The sequence below is a fragment of the Barbus barbus genome (assembly GCF_936440315.1).
Source record: "Barbus barbus genome assembly, chromosome: 40".
Classification (NCBI taxonomy): domain Eukaryota; kingdom Metazoa; phylum Chordata; class Actinopteri; order Cypriniformes; family Cyprinidae; genus Barbus; species Barbus barbus.
Window position 1 is genome coordinate 6,386,419 of NC_136718.1, and position 23,497 is coordinate 6,409,915.

Genomic DNA, 23,497 nt, shown 5'->3' on the forward strand with positions numbered 1-23,497 from the left:
TTTGCAGCAAGGGATGAACAAGGACACGTTTATAAATGATGTCACTGCTACAGCGTACCAGGTAGCAACACGCATGAATGGACACTGAGAGATGTGCAAGTGAGTGGAAAGACACTTGCTTTTACTTTATTTATTGTATGTGTTATTGCCTGGATTTTGATACCTTTTATACTTAATATCTATTTTTTTATTTCAGTTTTGCAGTTCTGCAGGAAGCCCCAGAGTTTCATATATTGCAGGACATTATGGGTATATCCAGTACATATTGTAGATTTAATGGGATTCCTGCAACTTTTATGCAAGAAAAGAAAAGATGTTTAAGGACTATTACACTCTCGCTGTCAAATCCAAATGATCTTCTTCTGAGGGCTAAAATGGCAACCAAAAAAACCCCTTAAAGTATGATAATGGGTTTGTGTGATACTATATTCCAGATGCTTTGTGTGAAGAACAGATCAAAAACTTACCAAAAGTAAATATCCTTACAGATCTCTTCAGTGCAGCGGTTCACAAAACTGCGGCAACTGATTTGTTCATGAATTGGACTGATGAATTGGAATTTAGCAAACAAGTCATTTGGATGGTTTTTATGATATTTTAATGCCACTTTTCTATCATTTTTCATTTTTTGAGCTTGACATCCACTGATGGAGGAATAATCAATCGCCCGTTTTTCTGGTAAATGGATTAAGGGATGATGCAGCTCCTGTCCTGCTAGTACAGGCCTGCTTAGTGCCTAATACACATATATGCACCTCTATCATGGGAAAGATTTTGTACACTTATGCTTGACAAACTTGCACTACTGGTCCTGTAGAGTAATAATTCCACTCTTCTTCTGCTGCGTTCCTTCCCCTGTCCTCCTGTGCTGTATATTGGGGATCATAATACATGTTTGATAAAGCTTTTGCATTTTGGTGCAATGAGGCCTGAATAATTGTCGGATTCTAAACATGCCCTTATGTCGCAGTTATTAAAAACCTTCTGTATAAATGCACCACTTTATTTCTTCTCGATGTCCACTTAAGTTGTTCTGAGGTAGAGTTAGGAATGACAACCAACACTTTTAAAAACCTCAAGATGTCAGTTGTATTAACATTGGGAAAAAAAAACATTGCAACATTGGTTTTCATTTAGATTTTTCTAATCAAATCAACAACGGAGTGATTCATCATTGGAATGACGGTTGGATTGGAACTTAATGAACTTTCGGTTGCATTCGCAGCTCTGGATGTTTTGCCGACTTCAACTTAAGTGGATTGAACGCTGGGCTAAATTCAGTTCTCACCTGCTGTAGAATCAGTACCACCTTAAACTTTGTTCTAATGGCAATATCTGTTTTACAATGTATTTTAGGAGATGTAATGATAGATGCATTCACTTGAAATGAAAAAAGGAATTATAATGATGAAATATTGCTGTATTTTGAAAAATGATATTTTTGTTTGTTCAATCGGCTGCTTAGAGCAGTAAACGCAAAATTCATTGTTTTCTAGATATACAGTAATATAATATTTTGATTGACATCCTCTTTTAAAACCAAACTTGCCTTGTCTGTGTGCCGTTTGCTAAATGTGTGTGATACTGTATTTTGTGAGTATTATTTTTGTTTGGCTGGAATGCCTTTAAAATGTGGCTATGCTTGTGGGAAAATGTCTAGATCTTTTTCTCTTTTTTTCATTTTATGTTGTCAAAAAGCAAAATGGAAACAGACAAACAGAAAATTAACAAACAAAAAAAGTATTTTTGTACTAAAATATTAAATGTGGCTGTGTAAAATTACATTTTGCATCTACATGACCAAAATGTGCATTTTAATCTTGCTTAAAAATCAGAAATAAAAGTGCAATTCAACAATAAATACTTTATGGTGTGTTGCTTTTACGAGAATTTTAACTGTTAGATGTAAATGTATTGAATTTGTGATATTTGTAATAAATAGGTTGTCAGTTATTTACAGTATAAGTAATATATACTGTATATTTACAGTGTGAGTGAATATGAACGGTAATTTATTGAGGAAGAAAAACCCTCTCATCCAGTTTTCACCTCAAATCAATCATTATGAGAAATATGGCTTGTTGGCTGACAAGACTTTCCTTTTTGTGATTTTTATTTAGAGGCCAAAATATAGTTGGCATTAAACAGTCGTTAAACATGTCTTCATTGTACAGACAGATTATGGAAAGTCATTTCCCCATCAGAAAGCAGACATTTATCACTTCTCAAGAAAGCAGTCATATTAATTGATCTTGTTTACCCAAGATCTCCACCCTACAGAAGAAAGGACGGGCCACGAGCCAGGAGATGCTTTTATGAGTCACACATTCCACAGTGCACTTATAAAGTTCATCCATCCCTGTCACAATATTGGAAAGCTTAAACACTGGACTGGATATCAAGCGTCATTTTGGTTCTGCGTTTTGTATGCTCTGCTCATAATTAGTAGAACCATCGTTTTGTGCGTATATTACTTTAAAAACACTATTGTTCTCCACTGAGTTTTGTTTTAGATGGGCACTTGTAAATGCTCAAGCAGAGAGTGAATGTGAATAGCAGAACAGTGAGTGTTCATAATCTATATTTGATCCTGTGCCAAATGTTGATATGCAAATCATTTGCGATGAGAATCTCCCGACCTCTTTGACCCTGAAACTACAGAAAGGCCTGAGGGGACATTGCCAGAGAACAGCTGGGTGTGTGTGTGTTATTTTGCATCATATGAAGATGTGTATTACCTTTATACCGAGCATGAATACCTTTCTTTCATAGGTGTAATTATAGTTAAGTATGAAGTGCATTTACATGAAGATTTAAAATTCTGTAAAGGATAAGCTCCACTTACTGAACTGAACGTGTAGAATGAAGCTCCTGTGACAGATTAGTGAGTGGTTACGTTCTGAACATGGCCATTGTTTTGCATTCATTCTGGCTCCATGGAGAATTAACAGCCCACTATTTACCATCCAATCAACTGCTGACGGATAAAATCAAGTCCAGCCTACTGTACATTAAATCCCACTGAATATCTTGTTTCATACGAGTCACTTTGACTTGAAAATTACAGTTCTAAATTAAAAAATACAAATAAAACAGCTCAATTGATCATTTAAACCTTCAATGTTTTTTGAAAGGTCACTTATGCTCACCAAGGCTGCATTTGATTAAAAAAAATAAAACAGTAATACTGTGAAATATTATTACAATGATGCTAAATTTCCAGCATCATTACTCCAGCCTTCAGTGTCACACAATCATTCAGAAATCATTCTAATATGCTGATTTGCTGCTCAAGAAAACAATTTTATTTTCCCATCAGTGTCGAAAACTGTCCTGATGCCTCGATATCTATTTTAAGATTATTTGATGAATAGAAAGTTCAAAAGAACAGCATTTGTTTTTGTATTATGTATTAACTGTCACTTTATCAATTTAATGCACCCTTGCTGAATAAAATTAATTTATATGACAACAGTTATGTACACAAGTTAACGCTGCTTCATTTTCTCATTTTTATTTGTTTTGCTCAGTCAAAATCTACAGTGTTTATTCAGTGAGGACTAACTAAAAGCATCAGAATCTACTATACACAGCTCTCCTGGACATGCTCTTCGAGATCTCTGTGGGTTTGTGAGGAGTCTGTCTGTCTTTCAGCACAGCATTCACTTCCTGAGGCCTCTCTTGGTTCTCTTTGACCTGTAGAAGAAAGAATAGCCAAGAGCCTTTAGTTGAACTCACAGCTGTAAACCATGATGTGTTTTTATCTCAAATTTAGGAGTGCACTAGCATGACCTCAGAGCTAATAGAAACCGACTAAAAATGCCAGAATTGATCATTATGTATTTCTAAGCTAACACAACAGTCATCTGATAAACAATAAATAAAGACATAGCACATATACATCTTAGATGAAATAGTCATTTCACTCAAAGGTGCTTTCAGAAGTTTGGTGCTAATTTAGAAAGTCCGCACATTAAGAAATAAACAGTTTTCTTTCTGGAAAATGTGTGTAAAATGGCCATAAACAGGTTTTCTCATTATATACATTGTATCTATAAACTAAATCTAATTTGCATATTAATGTGTTTTTGGGGATACATGTAATGAAAAAAGTAGGGGAGACCGGGGATGGTAGTAACACTTTTTGTTTGAGCATCAGTAACTCAGTGGTTGTTTGTGCTAGATCTCTCAAACTTTGATATATCGTAGCCACATTTGTCTACTACATATAAAACTCACTTGGACGTGTACTGCATAATCACAGATTATGTGAGTTAATGTAAAATATGCTGGGGATGGATGTAACTGTGTGAAGTAATTTGCTGAAATAAGACCCACACGGCCAATTTATGCAAAAACTTTATTGAAGAACAAAAAAAAATCAGTTTTGAATAAAGTGAACCGTTTAAAGTGACAAAAGCATTATATTGTATTCCTTTTCAATTTAGCACAAACACAATTGCTGAGTGTGTGTGGTGCACTGTGTTCCTGTGATAACTGGACTCATTATAATCATTAAGAGTTGGTTGTAACATTTTTAATGAACTGTTACAACTATCCCCATATAGCTAACTGTTTTAGCATGTGGGTTTTAAGTTAGCATGAATGCATAAAATCTACAATCTTGCTCACATTTACATGCTCACATCGTGTACTAAGACTACCGGAAAATGAAAAGTTGCGATTTTATGTACCTTTAGTTTTAAAATATTAGTGTGCACCAATGTCTTAAACACTGTCTAAATAGGCAGCTCACTAAATTTTGGAACTGATCTTCTATCTCTGCTGAGCAATCACACTGATGCTGGCCATGCACAGGTAAATGCTGACTTTGCAGCAGCAGATTGCCACCTAAAGCCTCCATTCCCTGAAGTGCTTTAGTTTTGGCTCCCACAATCGTTTTCTGCCACAGAAGCAGCGCTGCCTGCTGACAGGACTGTCACTCTGACATGCATTCACAAGGACTGTCTGTGTTCCATGCCTGAGGCCGGAACAAATGAGTCAGAGTTTGTTTTGAATGAGAAAGCCCTCTGGGAAGTATAGCAGGGTGAAAAAAAAAGCAGTATACCAAACCCTGAGAGAATAGTGCAGGTTTGTGTTAAAAGCAAAATAATGCCAGATCCAGCTCAGTGGACAGCAATCACTAACTTGCAAACCTTCTGAGTGCCAAGTTTATTAATCTTCATGTAAATATGATAATGAGTGGATGTTGCAAAATAAAGTCTATTGTTGTAGTTTATTTGCATTTTGTGCTTGAAATAGGCACTCGCACAATCAAAACACAAAGAAAATCTATATTTTGGCTGAAAACGAAAATTTGCTGTTTGAGACAAAATTTTGGCTTGCTGAAATTTTACGGTCTTACTAATATTGCACAGCGCATAAACATAACATTGAACATTCAGCAAACTTTTGTTATACTTGCATACAGGAAATTATATAGAGATAATTATTGTTTTGTTTTTTTCTTTGTCCAGCCATATTTTAGGTATGTCATCAAGGCAAAACACCTAATGACAGGTACATTTAGGAGTGGTTATTTTGTGTTTGAGTTTATTTTTTATTATTTTTGTCATACTCTGGCATACGAATCACATTTGGTAAATAGCTTTCTTGTGAAACTGGGTTGGACAGACACAGATGAACTCACGTTTTCTGGTGATCACTGACTCTGTTCCTCAGGACGTTGATCTGTAGAGAGATCCACAAACAATACACATCTCACTGAACACAGGATAATGAAATGTGTTGAAGACCAAGATATTGCACTTATATAACATGAAGTGATGATTCGTACACATTGAAACCAAAACAGGGTTGTTTCTGATTTCATTGTGGGTTCTAGTGAAACTCTTCAGCTTAGTCCTCAGCTTACCTCATATTTCTGATGGGTAAACTGATACTGTAACTCAAACTTCTCTGCTTCTAGTTGACGCATCCAGCTCCACAGTTCCTTTGCTTTCTCCCTGTTAAAAAAGAAAGTATCGTTTTTTTATATATATATATATTATTAAATCTGCTTAATTGCTATTTGTATTTGTACTCTATGGAATACTATATAAGTTAAGGAGTGTTAAAAAAAAGTCTTCCTAAATCAGACAGAGTTAACACTATTCAACAGCATTACCTGGTGGAGGAATTTGTTTATTTTGGTTATTATAAATAATATAGGCTATGCAATTATCATATTGCTGCTACTGTTCTGTGTGCTTAAGAACACTCCTTAAAGGGATAATTCTGTCATCATTTACTCACCATAATGCCACTCAAAAACTAAATGACTTTCTTCTGTGGATCAAAAATAAGTTTATCCATTTTTTTTTCTCCAACAGAAGTCAATGGTAGCCAAAAAGGTTTCGCTGCCAACCTTCTTCAAAATACCTTCTTTGTTTTCCACAGAATGAAAGCCATACAGGTGGAACAACATTTAAGTGAATAAAATGGCAGAATCTTCATCTCGAGCATCTTTTTAACTGTAGTAAAATTGCATTGCCTGACCTGTTGCGGCATATTAATTAGTTACATTTGTAGAATAACTCTTCAAACCTCAGAACAGAGTCACTGGTATTGTCGATGTCCAAAGGTTTGCGTCGATCACTAAGAATCTTCTTCTTCTTCTCTCTCTCAGTCTGTTTCTTTCCACTCCTTCTCTCTATCTGCAACACAAAATGATAAAGAACATTGATATTGATGATGAATTGTCTGTATTTATTTCAGTATTTCACAACATCTGTCTACTCTCTAAGTAAATGGGTAATTAGAGAATATTTCAAGCTCAGTCATGCATGTTTTTGGTGAGAAAAAAGAGAGAGAACAGAATGTGTCTGACTTTGGGTAAAACTGAACCAGAGCCCAGGCAAAATTGTTTTAGAAATTATCCCAGATATTTGAAATTAAAAATGATAAACAACAGTATATATTTGTAACAAAGTGGACTTTTGATCAGTTTAATGCAATTTTTACTAAATAAAAGTATTACATTTAGTAATAAAATCATAGTAACCAAAAACTTGACCATAAATGTAAATGGCCATAAATTATGATAGGTATGCATATTGTGTCATCAGGTGAATTTTAGAAATATATTTCAGAAGTGTAGCTATAGCCGATGCTTTCAATTTATATATATATATTTATATATATATATATATATATATATATATATATATATATATATATATATAAAATTAGGAGTTGGAAAAAAGCCATGTCTGAGATAAAGATACAGTCTTCTAGTCTATCTATCTATCTATCTATCTATGCATCTCAAAAAATTAGAATATCGTGAAAAAGTTCATTTTTTCTTGTAACTTATTTCAAAAAGTGAAACTATCATATATTTTAGATTCATTACAAGTAAAGTAAAACATTTCAAAAGTGTTTTTGTTTTAATTTTGATGATTAGAGCTTACATCTAATGAAAGTCAAAATATTATAATATTTACATCTGCGTTTCAATTAATGACCATCTCTACAGTATAAATTCCGGGTATCTCTTGTTCTTTGAAACCACAATAATGGGGAAGACTGCTGACTTGGGAATGATCCAGAAGACGAACATTGACACCCTCCACAAAGAGGGTAAGGGTCATTACTGAAAGGTGTGGCTGTTTACAGAGTGCTGTATCAAAGCATATTAAATGCAAAGTTGACTGGAAGGAAGAATTTGGGTTAGAAAAGGTGCACAAGCAACAGGGATGACTGCAAGCTTGAGAATACTGTCAAGCAAAGCTGATTCAAACACTTGGGAGAGCTTCACAAGGAGTGGACTGAAGCTGGAGTCAGTGCATCAAGAGTCACCACGCTCAGACGTCTTCAGGAAAAGGGCTACCAAGCCACTTCTGAACCAGAGACAACGTCAGAAGCGTCTTACCTGGGCTGTGGAGAAAAAGAACTGGACAGTGGCTCAGTGGTCCAAAGTCCTCTTTTCAGATAAAAGTAAAATTTGCATTTCATTTGGCTAAAGTCAAGTCAAGTCAAGTCAAGTCACTATTATTTGTATAGCGCTTTTAACAATGCAAATTGTGTCAAAGCAGCTTTACATCGGCTTGATATAAAGCTGGGTGGCTTTATATCAGCTTTACAGTATTTAGACGGGGAAATAGTGTCGAAATAGTGTCATTCTCCTCTGGCCAGACAAAATCATCAGTTTAAATCTAGGCTAAAGCAGAGTCAGATTGTGCAAAGGACTCATCTGGTTCCTGTGGTCTTGTCCCGATGGCTGTCTTGGAGACAGGGTCTTCACTGGGGATCAGTCTCTGGGGCTCATCCAGGTGTCCTGGTCTCCGCTGATGTTCAGGAGCCCGACCAAGTATTGAGTGCATAAATGAACATACTTTAAAGAACTTGAACTTTTCTGTTTTGCAAATCCTTTTTTTGATTGATCTTAGGAAATATTCTAATATTTTGAGAGACTGGATTTACTAGCTCTAATCATCAAAATTAAAACAAAAAAACTTTTGAAATGTTTTACTTTACATGTAATGAATCTAAAATGTATGAAAGTTTAACTTTTTGAAATAAGTTACAAGAAAAAATGAACTTTTTCATGATATTCAAATTTTTGAGATGCACCTGTGTGTAGATATATATATATATTAGGACTGTCAACGTTAACGCGTTAACGCATGCGATAAATCTAAAAAATTTAACTCATTAATATGTTAACGCAAATGGATAATTTGATAAAGTTTGACCCCAACTTCTTGCCGTCATCGCAGCGCAGAAGGTAATATTGCCTGCGTCCCAATGTGCACACTATCCATCCTAAATTCTATGTGATATTAGTAATTTTCAATACTATTTAGGGCAGATAGGGTGGAGAGTATGAACATTGGGACGCAGGGATTGTGTGATTATGAGGTGCCGGGCTCGACAAAAGTGAAGCGAACGCAGAGAGAGAGAGCGAGTGTGTCCAAGGGAGAGAGAGGGAGAGAGAGAGAGATACTCATATTTGATAAGGGTACAATGAACCAGTGTTACCAGGGTCGCGGTTCCCTTCCAGGAACTCGAGCTGCGTCGAAGAGCTAGGGGGAACGCCCACAGCGTGACCGCGCTCTGAATCAAAGTGTAACGTGTCCAATGGAAGGGCGAGACGTCATAGGCGGGTGACGTCACTAACCGGAAAGCATATAAGCACGTGCGGTGGAGCCGGTGTTTGCTTTTCGTCATTCAGCAACCGCTTCTCTGTCTGTGTGTACTGTCTTTGCATGTTGTGAGTCTTATTTAGTGTTGTTTGTCCAGCACAATCACTTGAATAGGCTCCAGCAATATGTGCAAGCACCTGGGCGATAGCAGATCGCATTCCGGGCTGTGTGTTCCTCCCTGCACACATTATATCACTGCTTGGGATACACGCAGTCTGTGTGTGGTCTGCTTGAGAGCAGAGCGCGCAGATTCAGCTCTCGAGGGAGCTGACTGCCCGTTTGTGAGATTTTTTCATTTCGTACGCCTGCTCTCTGAAGGCTCTCTTTAAAAAAAAAAAAAAAAGAGAGGAGTGAGTTTCACTAGCGCTGTAGGAAGGCGGGCGAGCCCCTATCCTCTTCCTCCGAGGAGGTGGATGCGTCAATGAAACAGTGCTTGCACAAGCATATTATGAATGAGAACGGCGCGCAGTCAGCTCTAAAAAAAACGAGAAAGGGGGCTGATTGTGTTTCTCTCCGCTGTACATCTCGCATTCCCGCCGCTGCTGAGGCACGGCGGCGAGTGTGAGTGCGGGGATCACAGCGCGCGTTGCCGAGGCGACGCGTGCGTTATGTATTCTCATTCATATCAGAGCGATACCCCGGGTGGAACAGACGCTCGCGAGCTATCTGTCCCCTTGCGTGGCGTTGTCTCTGAAGGCTCGCAGCTGCAGGTCAGGCTGGTGCGTGTCTGCACACCGAAAAAAAAAAAAAAAAAAGAAAGAGTGTGTACCTGCTTAGAGAGCTGGATGAGGGATTGGGGCTCAACTTGATTGAAATATAAGTTGATCTCTGAGCTCCCTAGAAACGCTGTCTGTGGTCGACCCTATCTGACATGAAGGAGAAGATAGGGTTTACCTCATGGACGCCCCGCTTGCGCCTTCTGGCCTGTTCGGCGACGTCGTCAACAGGTACCAGGAGGCTCGTAGACAAGCGGCGGCGTTTCAGCGGTTTCTCCCTCACCTGTCTCTAGCTCAGGGGGCTGCTGGGCGGGAGCAGCCCTCGCCTGTGGCGGCTAACGCTCTGGGTCGGGGACCTCTAAGGCTAAGCCGGATCTGCGGACCGTTCTTAAGTCTAAGGGGGTTCTCGGCCAAGAAGCCTACGGGCTTGGGAGATCAGTCTGCCAACCCTGCCAGAGTTCCAGGGCGCAGCTGGCTCCAGCGAACAATGTTCTCAGTTCGTCCGCCCCGAAGTGTAGCGGAGCTGAGAAGCTCGCCACCCCTGCGGGGGTCTCTAGAGCTTCTGGTTCGGCCGTCTCCTGCCGGTCCTCCGCTTCAGGGCACCGAGCCAGCAGCTCTAGGCACGCCAGAGGCCAGTCTCGAGAGACTGGTTCCCTTAGGAGACCATCGTACAGCGTGGAAACTACTGCCAAATGGATCTCATTGGGTCCTGCGTACTGTAGAGAAAGGCCTTTGTATTCAGTTCGGCGCTCCGCCACCGCCTTTCAACGGGGTGATTCCCATGTGCGTGGGCCCCCAGCAGGCTCTGATCATGGAACAGGAAGTAGACACTGGCTGTGTCCAAATTCAGGGTCTGCATCCTCCTTAGGATCCTTCCTACCCGGTTGAAGGAGGAGGGATCCTCCGACGTCCGCAAAACCCGGAAGTCGGTGTTTGTGAATTTGGACAGCCTACCCTTCTTTCAGTTCCCTCCCTTACCCGTTGCTCATATCCTGTCGCCTAGCAACCGTGACAGCGCCAAGCAAGAAGCGGGAAAATGGACAAACAAAGAGTTATTCTCCTCATTTTAATTATTTTGGAAGAAATAAAGCAATTAAATAAATTAAATACTTTCTTTGCTCGTTGTCGGAGAGTTTTTTTATATCAGACTACAAGACAGTCACATCCAGGTAAGCCATTATAGCCTATTTTTATTTGTTTTTAAGTATTCTACTAATTTCTCCTACAAATTCATTGAGCCGAAGCATAAACTTTAGCTTGTTTTGTCAGAGAAACTCCTCTCCCACTCCGCTACCGCTCGCTTCGTCCGCCATTACGCTCTGCCGAAAAGAATTATGGGATAGGTAGGACGGGAAAGGATCCACCACACCCATCCTTCCAATTCGGGGAAAAGGAGGACGTATTTGTGGGCCGCATTTGAAGGATCCTACGAATTTGGACAGCCTTCGTCGCGGCGCTGTGACGTAACATCCTTCAAATGAGTACTCCGAAGGATGCAGACCCTGAATTTGGACACAGCCACTCTCTTGGGGAAGGAGGCCATCGAGGTGGTCCCTCCTCACGGAAGAGAGTCCGGGTTCTACAGCCGGTACTTCATTGTTCCAAGGAAGGATGGTAGATCTGCGTCAGTTGAACCGCTCAGTCTTGTGACTGAAGTTCAGGGTGCTTACACTCATCAGTCGTGTCTCAGACCAAGTCCGAGGACTGGTTTGTCACGATGGATCTAAGAGCGCATATTTCACGTCTCCATCCTTCCCTCTCACGGGAAGTCCCTCAGGTTTGCTTTTAGGGGCAAAGCTTACCGATATCGGGTTCTTCCCGTTGGCCCTGCACTCGTACCCCGCATTTTACATCAACGATTGGTTGATTCTAGCTCGATCAGAGCAGGTGGCGACTCGGCATCGAGATGTCGTTCTCGCGCACATGAAGGGGTTGAGACTGAACGCCAAGAAAGTGCGATTTCTCCAGTATAGAGAACCACTTATCTAGGCGTGGTGTGGGACTCGACCACGATGCAGGCACGTATGTCTCCTGCTCGGAGCGAGTCGATCCTCACCTCAGTCAAGAGAGTGAAAGAGGGCCAGTCACTCACTGTCAGGCAGTTTCAGAAACTGCTGGGGCTCATGGCAGCTGCGTCCAACGTGATTACTTTTGGCCTCCTGTACATGAGACCCCTACAGTGGTGGCTCAAGACCAAGGGGTTCTCCCCGAGGGGAAACCCGCTTCGCATGATCAAGGTCACGCGGCGATGCCTACGTGCCTTAGACATGTGGAGCCAATCTTAGTTCTTGTCTCAGGGCCCGGTGCTGGGAGCCTCTTGTCGCTGCGTAATGCTAGCGACGGACGCATCCCTCACCGGTTGGGGAGCGGTCATGAGTGGCCATGACTGCCCGCGGTCTGTGGAGCGGTCGCCATCTAACGTGGCATATCAATTGTTTGGAAATGTTGGCCGTGTTTCGTGCACTCAAGCACTTTCTCCCGGACCTAAGAGATCACCATGTGTTGGTGCGCACCGACAGCACAGCGGTGGTCTCTTACATCAACCACCAGGGAGGTCTGCGTTCGCGCCCCTTGTACAAGCTGGCGCACCAGATCCTTGTGTGGTTCCAGGGCAAACTTCGCTCGCTCAGAGCCATCGATATCCCTGGGTATCTCAATGTGGGAGCAGACATCCTGTCGAGGCAGGGGCTGAGGCCCGGGGAATGGATGCTTCACCCCGAGGTGGTGAAGCAGATATGGAGGTTTTTGGCTGTGCGACTCGAGAGTCAGCGCTATGCCCCTCTAGTTCCTCCAGCTCCTTTGGACTGGACGCTTGGTACAGACCTGGCCGAGGCTTCGTCTGTACGGTTTTTCCCCGATCGCTCTGCTCCCAGGAGTTCTGGATGGCAACAGGGATCTGGTGAACAGGTTGGAGACGGGTTCGCCCTATCTCCTCCTGCATTCCCCAGATCTAGCGCTCTCGCTCGTGGAAGCCCGCGTGTGCGGTTCTTCCCCCTCTGAGTGAGTGCTCGCTGTTGCAGCGCACGTTGCCGAGGCGACGCGCGCATTACGTGTGGAAGTTCTGGTCTCTGAGGGGGCGCAGCTCATAGCTTCCGGTCTCTCAACCGAGGTTGCTGAGACCATCTTCCAATCCAGAGCGCCCTCTACGAGGAAACTGTATGCCCTGAAGTGAAAATATTTCACTTCTTGGTGCGGAGACCGCCACCTTGACCCAGTTAACTGCCCGTTTGGTACAGTGCTGCAGGTCCTGCAGGCCCGTTTCTCCACAGGGGTAACTCACTCCACCCTGAAGGTTACGTGGCGGCTTTATCGGCCTACCATGCCCTTCTCGGTGGCCTTACAGTGGGTCGACACCCCCTGGTTACATGCTTCCTCCACGGTGCGCTGAGGCCTCCTGTACGACGTGTCCCTACGGGGACCTGGCTGTGGACTCTTAAGAGAGTGGGGATTTGTAGGCCCTTCATGGCCCCTTCTTATCTCGTCTTTGCCCCTGGTCTGGCCAAAGCGTTTTTCTACCCTCGAGCGGGTTATTTCCTAGATCCCCTCTTCTATACCACGGCCTGTCGTGCTGCAGGCCCTCAGTCCTCCTCCCTTTCGGGAGCCTGACCAGCGAAAGCATAACTGTGTGTGTCCAGTGCGAGCACTGGACGCATACGTCCACAGAGCTGCCCTGTGGAGAAGGACAGACCAATTGCTAGTTTGCTTCGGTCCTCCTAAGCGGGGTCTGCCTGCTTCTAGGCAGACCCTTAGCAGGTGGATTGTGGATACTATTTCCTTGGCCTATGAATCTTCAGGCATCCCTTCGCCTCTGGGGCTTAAGGCCCATTCAACTAGGAGTATGGCGGCCTCCAAGGCCTTTCTGGCAGGGGTTTCGATGCAGGATATCTGCAATGCCGCGGGTTGGTCCACGCCCCTCACCTTTGTTCGGTTCTATCACCTTGATCTTACGGCCACTCCCGGCTCTTCTTTCTCGCCCTCGCTGTGCTCACAGTGATACACACAGGGCAGGTATTTTGGAAGTCTGGAGGCGTGGGCATCTCGTTCCCCTAGCGCTTCAACGCAGCTCGAGTTCCTGGAAGGGAACGTCTCGGTTACGTAACGGTTCCTGAAGGGAACGAGACGCTGCGTCTCGAAGCCATACTTCCTGTATCCCTGCGGGCGGTTGCTTCATTCCTGGAAGCAAACGCCGGCTCCACCGCACGTGCTTATATGCTTTCCGGTCAGTGACGTCACCCGCCTATGACGTCTCGCCCTTCCATTGGACACGTTACACTTTGATTCAGAGCGCGGTCACGCTGTGGGCGTTCCCCCTAGCGCTTCGATGCAGCGTCTCGTTCCCTTCAGGGAACCGGGGTTACATACGTAACCGAGACGTTTTCCCGCACAATTGGGCTATTTTGAAAATACAGTCGCGGGAAAAATGACAGAGCCGTGGGTTGCGTTTTTTTTGGGCTACTTTTATAATGTACCGCGGCCGCCCAAAGTATACACATGTAATCGCAAAAGGAAGTTATTACAAACACTCGATGGTGGTTTAAAGTGCGTTCTGAGTAAAAGTGTACTATTAATCTCATAAATTGTCTTATGTAGCATGATGCTAATGTTAGCTCTAATGCAACGGCAGAACAGGCCCAATTCTTCTTCATAATGCATTTTATCATAATACTTCATGTAAGGTCACAAGAAAATATTGTTTTGTATTTATTTAGAAATACTTTTGATAATAGTTGGGTAAATGTGTACTGGGATTGAAGCGATGTGGCTTGGTAAACGTTTTATTGTCAGTATAAAGGCTGATAATGGCTGAATTAAAACAAAAGAATAATAAGGATTATGATTCATACCTGGTGGAGATGTGAAAGGTTATGTTTCCTTAAACTAGTTTGTCATGCATTCCTTTATTTCAACACATTTATAGGTAAATAGGTGAGCGTGAAAAGAACACAGTCCAGGACTGTGATTAACACGATTAAATGTTTTTATCGATTGACAGCACTAATTTATATATATATATATATATATATATATATATATGTATTAGTTGAATCTTCATCTCAGACATGGCTTTTTTTGGTAAATATTGTTCAGATTTCTCTTACTAAACATTTTTTGGAACTCAATAGGTCTTTATAGTCTCTCATCTCTCCGCTCTGACCTTCTGCATGTAACCACCGAAGTGCAGACTGGTGAGCGTCTTCTTCTTCTTGGCATCATCGTCCGCTTTCTTTTTGGCTTCCTCTTCCTCCTTGCGAGCTCTTTCGTCCTGAACATTTGAAAACAGGAAAGGGTTTGCAAAGCTAGTACCAGTTTGTGTCCATCAGTGTGAGGTTAGAGGAAATGTTTCCACTCACATCCAGACGCTTCTGTCGTTCCCTCTCGCGCTCGCTGCGGATCCTCTGCTGCTCTGCTCGCTCGGAGCGCCGTTTCTCCTGCAGAATCACTCACATTACAACCCTGACAGCAGTTTGATTTCTTTTCACGCTCATTCGGCCTTGAACTGACCACTAATAGACCTGCTGGAATGTTTTTACTCTGGTTCACTTATTTGCCATAATGACCGCATATTTGTAATTTCTCCATTTTTGTCTTATGATTAGAAGGTTTGCATAGTAGTAAGCAGCTATGATGTAATAGAACAACATTGCACATACAATCCTATTTGTAAGACTGATGAGTTCCTCCTCTTCCTTCTTACGGCTTTCAAAGTGAGCTTCTATCAGCGTCTGGAGCTCATTCAGGTCCTTCTCCATACGCTTGCGATGGATGTCCTGGGGGGGAAGCATGTGACCTTTTAGATTCTATCTGGGACAGTTAGCCTAATAAAATGTGCAAGTTCAGTTAGACAAAAGCATAAATGAAAAGCTCATGTTTTAGTAATTGGCATCTAAAATGTCTGGGTCGGGTGAAACATTTTGATGCCTTTGTAGAATTGCTGGTTTCTACAAAACTTCTAATGCATGTTTTGGTTTGGCAAGATATTTAATTCCTTCAAAACATTTGTCTACTTTCTAATAAATAAATGGGTCATTAGAGAATATTTTAAATTCAGTCGTGAAAAACAAGAAAATTGTGTCTGACTTTGGGTCAAAATAAACCAGAGCCAAGGAAAAATTGTTTTAGAAAATACCCCAGATATTAAAAAATAAATAAATTAAAACAAAAATATACATTACAGTAATTATAACTTGATAAAATATTTTAAATTATAAAATATAAAAACATTTAATTTTTTATTATTTTATCTTTTATCATATAAATTTTCATATTTTATCCTAGGCCAGTTTGTTATATGACAAACCATTTAAAAGTTTGAAACCATCAAACTCAAACCATCTAAGAGTTTTATTATTATTATTATTATTGGAAGGGATTAATATTTGTATTAAAGGCAATGATGCATTAAATTGATTTAAATTGATTAATGCTTCTCTTTTTAAGTTTCAATTCATTAAAGAATCCTATTCTTTTTTAAAAACATTTTACACATTTTTACTGATTTTATTTTAAATTCTAGAGCGGATCTTGACCAATCGTAACCAAAATAGTCTCATGGCACTGTGGATGTTGCTATGGTTATTTTACTCACATCAAAATCAACTTTTTCTCCATCTGGAATCTTTGGGGGAACCAGGTTCGGCAACGTAAAAGGTCTGGAAAATATTATTGTTTAATTTCATACAGAATTTTGAATCAACAAGTATGGTTGCTCTTTAAAAACATAAAATCAATCAATGGTTATTCATCTAAACTTACTTTAGGAATTTAGGTTTTGCCTCTTCAGAAGAATCAGACATACAAACAAACAACAGAAGTTATTCAAAATTATACAAGAGACCTTTTAAAAGACTTAAAAGTCCTTTTAAAACCATAACTTGTTGCATATATCAATCAAGCATGTCTGAATATGCACATCACCTCTTTGTGTTCTCATGGCAGTTATTGCACAATAGCCAACGGTTACAGATGCTGAAGAATGCATTATGAAAACCGTAAACTAAATTATAACCGAAATCTTATTTCTGGTGAAATGAATGCTATCATAAGAGGATTTGGGATTATCTAATGCTTTGAAGAGACAGTTATCCAGAAGGGTGTGTGTGTCACAATACAGGTTTCTACATGTTTCAAACAATTAGTTGAGAGCTGTTTATCTCAGGTTTCCCGTCTGTAGCCAGAGCAATATACAGCAAATACCTCCTCCATCTTCTGTCTCTTCTTCACCATCTGAAAGCAGGGAAGGAAAAGAGGTTACAAGTGGGTAATCTGCATCACTGACAGTACCACAGAGAACAGAGAGACGAAATTAGAAACTGATAACGGAAGAATGGTGGAAAAATTACCGTCACATACCAATCACTCGTTACTTCGACTATACATAGAGCAGAATATTTGATTCATCCCATGTGTGTGTGTGTCATGTGTTGATGATAAACAGATGTACACAATTTTTTCTCTGTATTTTATCTGTATTTGCACGTCTACTGTCAGTGTCTTAAATGTATGCACCAAGGGTCTGAGAGTAACACAATTTCAATTCTCTGTACGTATGTGTTGTACATGTGGAAGAATTGACAATAAAGCAGACTTGACTTGACAATAAAAAAAATAGACAATTAATATGTAACCATATAACAGTAAAAAATAATTTTTTGGTGAAACTATTGGGGGGAAATGTAAAGTATGACTTGCTTTACATATAAAGAAACTCATATTTAACAAAGCAATACATACAATTTAGGTGTCATTTTTTTCTTCTATAGGAAACAACACATATTTTTGAAAAATGACTGAACATTCTCTCCCTTTTATCTATTTTTAACCTTTGTCAGATTTTTCTAAAGCGTTTGACTCTTAAACATGATATTGGTCTTCATCAATGCAATAAAAAAAAAAAAAAAGAAATGTTCAGAGTAGACTTCGATGTGGTTCTGCCCTCAGATTTAGTGCTATCTGTACAAACTTTCTCCTACATATGCAAAAGGCATTTCTTTGGCTCGCCGATTGGTTTTGATAAGCCAGTTGGCAGATGATGTGACTGAAAATGAAAAACAAACACCAAATTCCTTATAATCGTCTTTGTCTAAATCTAGATAAAGAGTTCAATTAAACATCTGCTTAAACTTGTTTTTAAAAGTGTTAGGGCAGTTCGAGCTGTAGTGGAGTTTGATTTAGTGCGTTTTACCACATTAAACAACTTTAAAAAACTAAATGGATGAAAACATTTTCTTAAAAATCACTTCGATTTGGAATATATAACATATTTTTAATTCAATGCATATTTTCATTTCAGTTGGGGCACTAAAGTTTTTATATGGAATAATAAAAACATAGTGGAAGATAGTGGCATATAGTGTTTATTTTTCAATGCAAATATTATATTTTTTCAGTCCAGAGAATATGCCATAATTTTTGAAGAAATACCTGATTATTTTAAATTACTTCTACAGTCTGATTTAAATAACTCTTGATCTCCTCACATTACTATTTTGGATTTGTTAATTGACCAGCATGTATTTTTGAGTAGATCTATTTGTTTATTTGTATTTGTGAGGTCAAACTGAGGGTCTCACCATGTTCTTGAGTGGTCTCGTCCTCTCCTCCTGCTTCCTCTTCATGAGACTCTGAACATGGAGAAAGTTGAAGGACGGGTATAGTTAGCTCACATTACCGTCAACTATGATTCATTGTTTCCCTTCATTAGCTATCAAATTACATAATGATTCATTGAGTTTAGTCATTCCATTCAGTTGAGAGTGTGTATAACACAAAATCTAATAAAAGTTTGTGTGGAAGATGTGAGTTAATTCCCGAAGGCAAAGGAGCCGTATACCAGCCTGGACATGATGGGTACTGGTGGCAGGCTTGTTAGATAAAAGCATACCTCAAATCTCTCAGATGGTTACACACTTACACACAGCAATACACATGTCCCAGCTGCACAACTGTTGTCTATCATATAAATATGTTGGCATGTCTGAAGTCGGACCACCCTTAAAAACTATTGTAGTATAGAAGGTAATACCATACTTTGAGTTAGTTTCTGTCCTCAAATCTGATATTACTTCACTAAATGCGGATTGCTTCCACATTGTTAATTTTATATTGTTACATAATGAGGGAGTCAATAAAGAACAGACAGAGCTTTGGTGATAAAGTGAATAATTACTACAATGCAATTTCATGTTGAACATTAAATCAAAATATGGAGTAAATGGCATTTATTGGGTGCAGCATTGTTCAGTTTTAAATGCAGTCTATGAATGAATCATTGAATTATTGACTTCACCAATTCGCTCAAAAACCCTCATTATGAGTATGCTCTGTCCGATTTTGCTGTGGATGTTATGTTTTTGACAGAGCAAAAGTAGTCAATGAAAGTGGTAGTATTGTGTCTAAAAATTAAGGTGCATCACATTAGCAAAATTGTTAACTTCCCAGAATTGCCTGCGTTACATTTCAAATTTGATGTTTTTGTTGTTGTTGAGGCAACTATGTTTCTTCTTAGTTTTTTCTTATCAATTTTGTACATTAGGGTTGTATGTTACACCTAATGTTTCATTATTTCAGTTTTATGTGTTACCATGATGGTGTTTAGTGTTTGTGCGAATGTTATTATTTAAAAGCTGCTTGTGATGGGCTTTGGTTCATCATGTGACTATTTCATCACCACCTGCTTTTGGTGGTTATCAGTGCACTACAAAGGTACAAAACAGATTTCAGTGCTTCAATAGGCTGGTATATCAACATTGTATCAGTTAATGAAATTACGGTATTTAAATGTAACTTCAAGTTAAAACCATAAAACCTAAAATGTTGCTAGCACATTTTTACAGTAAATTTCTGGCAACCACAGCTGCTTTTTTTTTTACCGTATATTTTACAGTTTTTTTTTCCATCTCATACTGTTGCTCTGTTGCAGATGAAATCCAATAGAAATCTGTGCAGTTTGGAGATTTGTGTAAGGGAGAAAAACTTTGCCATGTTGACCAGGGTCAGGATCAAAATTGAATTCCTGTGGGCGTTCTACCTTAGTTTAAACGTAACAGGGGGGCAGGGCGGATTCGCGTCAACCTGCAGCTCCCCACAGAAATAGTATAAAAGTAGCCCAAACTCAGGGGAAAACCAAGGACTTGGCAACACTGAAGATCCTTGCGCACTGAGTCCAAAATTTTTGTATGCATTTTTTGTATTCGTCATTCGTCAAGAGAAAAAGGAGGAGGAAATATTGGGTCCATCCAATCCTGAGATAGTGTAAAGAGGAAAGAGACTTCCACCTTCTTATCAAGGGGCTGCAGGATTATACAATCAAGGCGATTCAAAGTTTACTTCAGAATGTCAGTGGCTCAGTTTGATGCTTTGCTAGCGATACTGCAAGGCAAAGTGGATCAACTTATCAGACGCCATTCTGGATTTTGGGGCTCTATTGTACGGTGGCTCTGAATTGTCAAAACTCCTCTCAAAATGCTTGCTACGGATAGAAAAAACATAGAAAATCAAACCCAATCCAAATTTTTTATGTCAGACAAACGTTTTAGAGGCAGTGTGTAAACGAGATTGACACAATTTAAGGTATTTTTTTAACATGCAAAAATTTCAGACAAAAACTCGGTGTGCAAGGAACTTGACTCGGACCAATAGAAAATTGCATGTAAAGTAATTTTAGTGTAAGCTGTGCTTCATATCCATGGACCTTTTTGGCCCACAAAATTCTGCCTTACTTTCACTAACATTTAACTTCTTGTTTATTATCACTGTTAAGATGTAGTCACATTTTCTGTATCTCAGAAACATTTGCTGGCGAAATCCAGATAAGAATAAGAATCTGCGTGATTGGGAGCTTCTGGTAGGGGTGAAAACATTTCCCATGCGGATTTTGCTCATTTACATATTGGCCGTGTGATTTTGCCGCATTGACTAACAGAAAGCTGCTTGGTTTGGAAGTGACTTCTTCATTGCTACTTTTTTTTGACAATAACCAATTTCTCTTTTTATCCTGAGAGATTTCTCTGCAATTTCGCTAGTGTGGCAGCACGTTTAAGCAATATCACAGTTGTGCTGCTGGCCTGAATATCGGCGGTCAGGCCTATTACCATTTGTTATCTTGGAACATCAGCACTCTTGCTTAATGATTGTTTAAATATACCTTGGACGTGATTTCCATTTTGATGTACCATGTTATTTACTCACAGAATACCATGGTACATTTCCAAAAATATGGTATTGCCATGCTACCATAGTACACTTTAGGTTTAGTGAATGGCTAGTGACCTTTGCCTTTAGCAGATAAGCAGTAACTACCTTCCTCATGCTGCACCTCCTCCTGCACCTCCTCGTGCTCTTCCTCCTGCTCCTCCTCTTGCACCTCTAAGCCACACCATGCAGGTTAGGTAAGTAAACAAAGAAAAACACATCACAAAAATGGAAGCTATGAGATCTGTCGACACTGAAACACAGGAATGGGTTAGTGATGATATGCAGATGCTTCAGGAGTTTCTTCTCTATTTATTCCATATGTCATTTTTGGGTGTGTTTTGTTGAATGCTGACAAGCAGAGTGAACAAAACTGCTGCAACCTATAAGAAATGCTTAGCTTTCACGCTCATAAATCTATATGACGGGCCACCTTGTCTTGTAACCGCACTTGCATGTTTTTTGTTTTAATCTGCAAAGGTGTAAAAACCTGATCACCTGGTGTAATTTTTGAAGGTTTTATTGTAGTATTGTTATCTCCTATTTCAAATATCTGCGTAATGACACAATTCTTTAACAACCCTGTTGAAAACATGCTGTATCTTTTACATAAACCACCACCATATCATCGGTCGCTAAAGCTATGGAGCTGCAAGGCCACTATTTATGACCTACTTTAAAACAAAAAGAGTATTTTCTTGTTCACAGTGGAAGTATGAAAGTAATATTACAAAACATAAGACTTACCCTCCTGCTCCCTAGAGAACAAGACAGAATAGTGTTATTTCCATTGTTCTCATAGCTCAAGTACCTTCCCAACAGCTGCCTGAACTCTCAGATTAACTATACTTATCAGATGAGTGGGATATATGACAAGCAGATGCTATTCAAAATTACCAATAGCACTGCTGACTATAGTATACAGTTAATGCACAGTATTCTTATTTAAACAACGTTATATTACTAGAAAATAAATATTGTAAGAGACATATTTGCTACTGATGGACAGATGATAATTGAGCAATGAACTGGTGCACTTACTCGCACTCCTCCACTTCTTCGTTGTCTGACATTTTAACTCTGTAATAAAAATACATAAAAAATATAGTATAATGTTTTTCTAAACATTCAAAAAATTCGGTCCTTTTTTGCTTTTCATTCTAATTTTAAATGTACTTATAAACATCCAGTTTTCTGTACATCAGTAATAGACTACATAATGCTCTTACCTGATATACCAGCAGAAATGTGTGAAGAAAGTCTGTGTTAATGTCCGAGAGGCGAGCTCTGGTTCTCCTCTTGAGTCTTATATGATCGGGGCTGGGACTGTTTCTGGGGGTCATACATCTCACTCACTGTGTTTATTTTTACCCTCAGAGATAAGTGGTGAACAGTCTGCTAGCACTCCCTAAAAGGCTGCTGGCATTGTTATGGTGAAGAGAATGGCGATGGCTAATGTCCATATCAACACGAGTCTCTAAGAGGTGTCCTCTGATAACACGAGGGACTGGCTAGTCTCTGACCCGTCTGACTGACTTCATGGCACCATGCTTACCATTCCACATCTCACTCTCGCCAGCAGCCTGAGATTGCATTCAGACGTACAATTTAGTTTGTTTCCATGATTGAGCCATGTTGGAAGATTTTTTAATTGATTGAATTTAGGCCTTATGTTGTTTGAATAGAGAGATTTAATTTTTTTATTGTAAGAATGTAGGCCTTGTTAGATGTTCTGAGTTTTCTATGCAGTTGCTAATGTGCTTTGAGTGATTATTAAATGCTTCAATATTTATATAATATGTAGCTCAAAGATCTGCACAAAAAGCGAGAAATATAAATATCAATAATAATAATAGCAATATTATTATTTTATTGGTAACACTTTACTTAAGCCTTTATGTACAATGCATTATGGAGGCTTATTAAAGGGTATAATGCATTATAATTATTCATAATGTGCGGTGTGATACATTATATCTTGTTTATAATTATAACTGAATTTAAGGTGCATAGTGTAACAATGAATTTATAAATGCATTAACTGTACAATGCATTATAAGGCATAATTAATGCTTTAAACTACTTTTATAATGCATTACTGTATACATAAAGGTGTTACCAATATATTTCTTATTTTCATAAAGTCATATAACTTCAAGCCATTAAGCAAATAACTTCATTATTAGTAGTAGTAGTAGTATATAACATAAAAAATATTTCTTCTAGCATATCACTGAAAATATGAGACAACATATTATTAATAATTGTTTTTTATTCATTCATTTTAAAATATTTAATTATAATGCTATTATAATTAAAATATTTTAGCATGTCATTACTGAAAAGGTTAGATAACGTAACCACTGATAATTACCAATAATTATAATATAATTAGTATTGCGGGTCATTTTAAATGGCTGTTGTTGTTATTACCGTTTTTCTCGA

The 23,497-nt window shown here is 39.5% G+C and overlaps 2 protein-coding genes across 5 annotated transcripts in view; one reads left to right on the top strand and one right to left on the bottom strand.

The window, feature by feature from the left end:
- The window catches only part of LOC306859959 (plakophilin-1-like), a 38,614-nt gene extending 36,755 nt beyond the window's left edge, over nt 1-1,859 (top strand). The window contains exons 13-14 of the mRNA XM_079401391.1: nt 8-99; nt 197-1,859. Coding sequence (XP_079257517.1) covers nt 8-88 — 81 coding nt within the window. The 3' untranslated portion in view covers nt 89-99; nt 197-1,859. The remainder of the gene's footprint in view (nt 1-7; nt 100-196) is intronic.
- tnnt2a (troponin T type 2a (cardiac)) lies at nt 1,684-22,409 on the bottom strand. 4 transcript variants are annotated; one of them, XM_079401393.1, is made up of 14 exons: nt 22,282-22,409; nt 22,090-22,132; nt 21,161-21,226; nt 18,433-18,483; nt 17,057-17,086; nt 16,616-16,637; nt 16,449-16,512; nt 15,514-15,630; nt 15,214-15,291; nt 15,018-15,125; nt 6,547-6,656; nt 5,876-5,966; nt 5,651-5,691; nt 1,684-3,696 (listed from the first exon to the last, which is right to left on the bottom strand). In XM_079401393.1, the coding sequence occupies exons 8-14, from the start codon at nt 15,610-15,612 to the stop codon at nt 3,663-3,665; spliced, it is 561 nt and encodes a 186-aa protein (XP_079257519.1). In that variant the 5' UTR covers nt 15,613-15,630; nt 16,449-16,512; nt 16,616-16,637; nt 17,057-17,086; nt 18,433-18,483; nt 21,161-21,226; nt 22,090-22,132; nt 22,282-22,409; the 3' UTR covers nt 1,684-3,662. The 4 variants fall into 4 exon arrangements, with proteins under 4 accessions (XP_079257519.1, XP_079257521.1, XP_079257520.1 ...); XM_079401395.1 differs by having other exon boundaries at nt 2,084-3,696; nt 21,161-21,810; nt 22,094-22,132; nt 22,282-22,371; XM_079401394.1 differs by lacking the exon at nt 21,161-21,226 and having other exon boundaries at nt 2,084-3,696.
- Between the last annotated feature and the right edge of the window lie 1,088 nt (nt 22,410-23,497).

Coding starts and splice junctions, on each gene's coding strand:
- tnnt2a (XM_079401392.1), bottom strand. CDS start 16,656: ATGTCTGATTCTTCTGAAGAGGCAAAACCTAAATTCCTAAA. Junction 6,657..15,017: donor TCGGTGGTTACATGCAGAAG/GTCAGAGCGGAG, acceptor TTTGTGTTGCAG/ATAGAGAGAAGGAGTGGAAA. Junction 5,692..5,875: donor TTACCCATCAGAAATATGAG/GTAAGCTGAGGA, acceptor ATCTCTCTACAG/ATCAACGTCCTGAGGAACAG.